Source organism: Pelmatolapia mariae, unplaced genomic scaffold (genome assembly GCF_036321145.2).
Source record: "Pelmatolapia mariae isolate MD_Pm_ZW unplaced genomic scaffold, Pm_UMD_F_2 NODE_ptg000866l+_length_23007_cov_1, whole genome shotgun sequence".
Taxonomy (NCBI): Eukaryota; Metazoa; Chordata; class Actinopteri; order Cichliformes; family Cichlidae; genus Pelmatolapia; species Pelmatolapia mariae.
Window position 1 is genome coordinate 17,377 of NW_027052541.1, and position 5,631 is coordinate 23,007.

General features: G+C 37.9%; 1 protein-coding gene across 1 annotated transcript; it reads right to left on the reverse strand.

Annotated features, from left to right (window-relative positions):
• Positions 1–738: 738 nt before the first annotated feature.
• On the reverse strand, positions 739–3,154 carry LOC134623728 (serine/threonine-protein kinase pim-2-like). The gene is made up of 9 exons (XM_063468752.1): positions 3,088–3,154; positions 2,630–2,681; positions 2,440–2,585; positions 1,954–2,048; positions 1,769–1,816; positions 1,464–1,682; positions 1,145–1,356; positions 920–1,089; positions 739–830 (listed from the first exon to the last, which is right to left on the reverse strand). Exons 1-9 carry the CDS (start codon positions 3,152–3,154, stop codon positions 739–741), a joined length of 1,101 nt encoding a protein of 366 aa, XP_063324822.1.
• Positions 3,155–5,631: the final 2,477 nt, after the last annotated feature.

Here is a 5,631-nt window from a genome sequence, read left to right on the forward strand (position 1 = left end):
CGCTTGAACTATTTACAAGATTTATTAATGAGAGGAATCAACTTAAACAAGAGCACGGTCATAAACAGAAACTCTGCACAGGTGCCGTGGGAAACCAGGGACGGAGAAACGGTCGGGCACGCAGAACACAGGGAGAGCACGGGCTGGAACTTCTGCAACAGAGGAGAGAGGTGTCACTGGACTGGGAAACGAGTGTGAGGGCTGAGGTAAGTGGTACTTGTGGAGAGTTTGTACTTACTGGTAAATGCAGGCCAGTAGTTATACTTTAACCTGATTAATTTTCAGTTTTCTTCTTTTTTGGGTAAAAAAAACAATCCTTGAAATGGTAATAAAAGAGTCTTCTCAGTAAAGTTGAATTAAACAAGTTTTATTTGATGGAAATTAAATGTTCAGATTTTTACTAATTTTTATTTATTACATTAAACTAATCAAATTAGGCCAATTTTGATGGAGCTCCTGACCCAGCCCAAACTCTCTATGAAGACGAGGAAAAACTCCCCGGGGGGCCAGATCGATGGGAAGAAACCTCGGGAAAGCCCATTCAAAGAGAGATCCCCTTTCCTGGGATGGCTGGGGGGGGGGGTTACAGGAATTCCAGGAAAATAAAATTTTAGAATAGGCCAAAAAAAACTAAAACAATATTTTCCTGTAAAAAAGACAAAAAAAGAAAGTTAGGTAATGTATCACACTTATATGGTAAGATTAAGAAGTGTGTGTCTGTGTGTGAGAGAGACGGGTTTATCTGAGCCAGGGGTGAAGCTGGAGGTCCCCCAGCGTTGGGCGCTTCTCCGGGACGTTGGTTAAACATGCGTCCAAGAAATTCCGGCAGTCTGGAGAGAAAGAAAGGAGAAAAAAGATGAAGATGATAGTTCCAGTGATCCAAGCCTTCAGTGAATGTTGAAGCGTGATGTTTTCTTACGTGGGGACAGATCCTTGTTGAATTTCAGTTCCTTTTGGAGGAACGTCATGGTATCAAAGTCCCCCACATGAAGCGCTTCATACAGCACCACTCCCATTTGCCACACCGTGGTGGGTCCAGCCTGTATTTTTTGCGTCCGTAACATTCGGGAGGGGTGTGAATAGGTGTACCTAATAAACAGACACAATTACAATTCCTTCTAAAACAAAAGGCACAAATTGCTACATGTGTGAAGAGCAGGAGCTGAATATGTTACCATAGAAGAGGCGGTACACCGATCGCTCCTTAGCAAAGCAGCTCAGTCCAAAGTCGATGATACGAACACGAGGCACATCTGAGCCGGTCTCATTCAGAATGTTCTCGCTCTTGATGTCCCGGTGAAAGATGTGTTTATCCTCCAGGTCCTTTGCTGCATCAACCAGCTGCTTCAGAATGACCTGGAAAAGATGAAAAAGACAGTAATGAGTCGATGGGTTGATGCTTCTCTGATACTCTGTGCTTTGACTGAATGCTGTACAGTCTAAGGCTCTTCCAGTCAACTTACCTTGGCCTTTTCCTCTGGTAAACATCCTCCATTTTCTGTTATGTAATCCAGGAGGTCCACAGCGGGGACAGGTCTCTCCAGCACCAGGATCAGCTCTGTGCCGAGGTCAAACCAGTCCAGCAGAGACACGGGTGCTGACGTTCCCACTGGTCCATCTGCTTCAGCTGCAAGCTTCAGCATAATGGCCACTTCCACCGAGACCCGCTTCCCGTTTTCACCCTGAATTATTCCAACAAAGTGGATGATGAGGAAGAGACGTTCCACAGTCCAGGAATGTAAAAACAGTTCAAGTGTTGCACACTTACCGTCACTTTGATGGGGATTCTGTCCTTGGGAATGTGTTTGATGGCTACCTAAAAAAGACAGAGCATTGGTGAGCATTTCCTCAGTATGACATCATTAAAGGTGTGAAACAGCACACGTCTCAGCTTACGATATTATCCGTTATCTGCGTTACTGCCTGTCTTACTCCCACCATCTGAACACTTACTGGGCAATGATCTGTTATCCGGTAGCCAGCAAACACTGCTCCACAGCCGCCTCCTCCAAGATGGTGCTCCTCCACGTATCTGGCCTGGAATTCACCTGAAAAGACAAACACACATGTTGTTTTACTACAGCTGTGACACAAATGACTCTCTGCTGTAGCCTAAATGTTCATTTTGCTCTTCACCTGAGTATAAAAGCCAAGCTGCTTGCTACTTACGTCTCTGGTCCAGCTGCTGAATTTTGGGCGCTGTGTTTGGTTTTGTCCCTTTTCTTCCTCCTGGGTGGCTCTTTGCTGTCTCCTGCAGACTTCCTTTTCCCATCTTTCATGCACCCATTTGTGTCTTGGCTGCAGTCTGCAGATGTGGAAAACACCAAAAGCACATCAGCTTATTAGATCATAGACACAAATATCTCCCAAACACTAATATGTTAAACCGAGCAACCAGCTGTGCACTTAATCTTCCCCTCACTCAACTAATTAGCCTACCTTTACCAGCGTCCAAGGAGGAAGACGCTTGCTCCTTGTCACCACTCGTAGGCTCAGCAAGTTTAGGCTTCTTTGCTGGACTGGCTGTGCCCGCTCCATCTTGCTGGACCTTACGCTTCACTCCTTTGACCTCATGAGTGTCTGAGCTGGTGGAAGGAGCAGCCTGCTCAGTGACCCTCCTCCTTTTTACGGGGTCTTCCTTTCAGGACTGGCCTTTCTTTTAGCCATCCTGTTCTTAGAGTCTGGAAACAACAACAACAACACAGTAGTGAAAAAGAGTGCTCGACATCAGGACGGGAAGGATTTTGATGGCATTTTAATGAGGATTGTTAAATTCTAATAACAAGTTTATCCTTTTTGATAAAACAGAGCAACACCAGTCCATACTAGGTCTACTAAGTCTTAGATCTTCATGACACTTGTTGGTCTGTTTTACTGCTGAGTCCAAGAATAAACTTGTCCCCTTATTTTACCAAAGACAAAGTGCCCCAGTAACCTTTCTTTGATTAGACATGTTGTATTTCTGCTATTTTCACTCAAACATTGTGTAAAAATGAATCATTTGAATCCTGAGTGTCAACATTTTTAGAAATGTAGATTCTGTTATTTGGGGGATTTTACACAGATTTTATGTATTTGTTTACTTACTTTGATCTCCTGGATCTTTGTTATCTGCTGGACTTGTATTTTTTCTCGTTTCCTTGTTCATCTTCATTTTTAAAAATGTTTTAAACAGGAAAATGTAGTGAGTATTTCTTCAAATGTGTGTGTGCTTGTCTTTTCAAAGCTGTTTAAGCGAGTTCTGTAAGTGAGCTTTCAAAATAAACTCAGGAGACTATGGCAACAGAACCTTGCCTGTCAGTGACATCACTGACTGCCAGTAAAAGTGTTCCCAAGTAGTTTAAAGAAAAACACTGTGGCCGACTAAGCCATAATATTTCATATAATTCAATGAGAAGTCAATATATCTAGTTATATCAGTTCTTTTTAAATTGTGCATTTATTCTTTATATAGTGAAACTACTAGACCTTATTTCTCTTTTTAAATCTAGAGGCAACCACACTTTTGAGGTTGTATCACCTTCCATTTTTATATTAAAGTACCTTAATTCATGTGTACGGACTATTTTCTATAATAAAAACGTCACAGTTCCCAACACCCAGTTGTTGTTTGAATAGCTAGGGTTAACTAGCTATATGTGTTAATTTACTGATTAACTTAACTTCTAATTAACTTATAAAACAGAGGACAAAAGATGCTGAAATAAAGTACAAGTCATATAAAAATAGATTAGTAAATAGTATAAGAACAATTAAAAGGAATATCACCACACATTATTGGAGCAAAGTAGAAGTAACACACAAGAAACATGGAGGTTATTAAGTAGTATAATCGAAAAGGGCTCAAAAAATAAGAATTATCCAGACTATTTTAAAAAAGATAAAGATATTGTGCTTGATAAAACTAAAGACGTTGCAAATGAATTTAATGATTTCTTTGTCCATGTTGGCTATAATTTAGCAGAAGAAATTTCAGAGTCAAGAAATAATAACGACCTAAATAAACATATTACTCACAATTTGTCCTCCATGTTTATTGGTGCTGTAACTCATAGAGAAATACTTGACATTGTGAAAACACTTAAAAATAAAAAGTCCACTGACTGTTTTGGTATTGACATGATATTTGTAAAAAGTATTATAGAATATATAGTGCAACCTTTTGCATGTAATCTGTCCTTTCGAACTGGTATGTTTCCCTCAAAAATGAAAATAGCAAAAGTTATTGCAATCCATAAAAACGGAGAGAGATGTCAGTTTACCAATTACAGACTAGAGAGATATGGTATAAGAGGGATAGCATACAAGTGGATGAAAAGTTACCTGGATGACAGATATCAATATGTCGAAATCAATAATGTAAAATCTAATCAGTTGAAGTAACTTGTGGTGTTCCTCGGGGCTCTGTGCTGGGCTCTAAATTATTCATATTATATATAAATGATATATGTAATGTTTCCAAACTGTTAAAATGTGTATTGTTTGCTGATGATACCACTCTGTATTGCTCAGGTAAAGACCTAGAACAGCTTCTGACTACAGTGGTAAAGAAGTTAAATATATTAAAAAAACTGGTTTGATATAAATAAGTTATTGTTAAATATAAACAAAACAAATGTTATTATTTTTGACACTAGACAAATGAAAAATGTATCTAAAATCAGGGTTAATGGAATTGAAATTGAAAGAGTCATTCTTGGAGTGATAATTGATGATAAGCTGAGCTGGAAGTGTCTTATAAACCATGTGAAAACAAAAATGTCAAAAACCATTGCTATTCTCTACAAAACAAAGCATGTCCTGAACAAGAAATCATTATACACACATTTTGTTCTCTTTTGTTTCCATATTATTTTTTAAATAATTCAGTTGAAGCATGGTTGAAAAGCAATGTCTGACTTTCACTGGTTAAGATTTATAGAATTTGTATTTATTATTACTTTTGTCAGATTAAAGTTATTTCTGTGACCATTGTGAGTTTTTCTTTCATTGACCAAAGGGTACCAACAATTTTGTCCACGTCTGTATGACTTATTGTCTAGAGATATGGGTTAGTGCATATAAAAGAAATACTCTTCCTGTTTTCAAGTTACAAAAAAGAGCTATAAGAATTATAAATCAATCAAACTATATAGAGCCAACTAACATTTTGCTTATTAATCTTTTAGTTGAATATAAAATGGCACAGATAATGTATAAAGCACAAAATAACTTTCTTTGCCACAGTACTCAGAAACTGTTTGAAGTCAGAGAGAGTCAATATGACGTAAGGGGAACAGATAAAAAACAAAACAAAAAAAACAAGATAAGGACAAACATAAAGCAGAGATGTGTTTCTGTTAGAGGAGTTAACTTGTGGAATAATTATGACATTGATTTAAAAAGGTGTAGTTCATTTTCCATGTTTAAAACTAGAGTATTAGAAATATATATAAATCAAGAATGAAAAGAACAATAATATAACTGAAACTCTTGGTTGTTTTGCTTTGATTATTGTTATGAAATGTAATTTAATGTATTTACTTAGCTAAGGTGGAAGGGCTTTTTTGTTTAGTTTCTTGTTTGTTTGTTTATTTCTTTTGTTTCACTCTCTTGCTTCGAGCCTATGTACATGAGCTGCATGCTAAATGA

What these genes read in the sequence shown, in the direction of transcription:
- LOC134623728 (XM_063468752.1), bottom strand. Translation starts at nt 3,154, where the DNA reads ATGAAGATGAACAAGGAAACGAGAAAAAATACAAGTCCAGCAGATAAC. An exon ending in AGTCCTGAAAGGAAGACCCC is followed by an intron (nt 2,586 to 2,629) that starts GTAAAAAGGAGG and finishes TCCTTCCACCAG; the next exon opens with CTCAGACACTCATGAGGTCA. An exon ending in CTCCTTGGACGCTGGTAAAG is followed by an intron (nt 2,049 to 2,439) that starts GTAGGCTAATTA and finishes TTGTCTTTTCAG; the next exon opens with GTGAATTCCAGGCCAGATAC.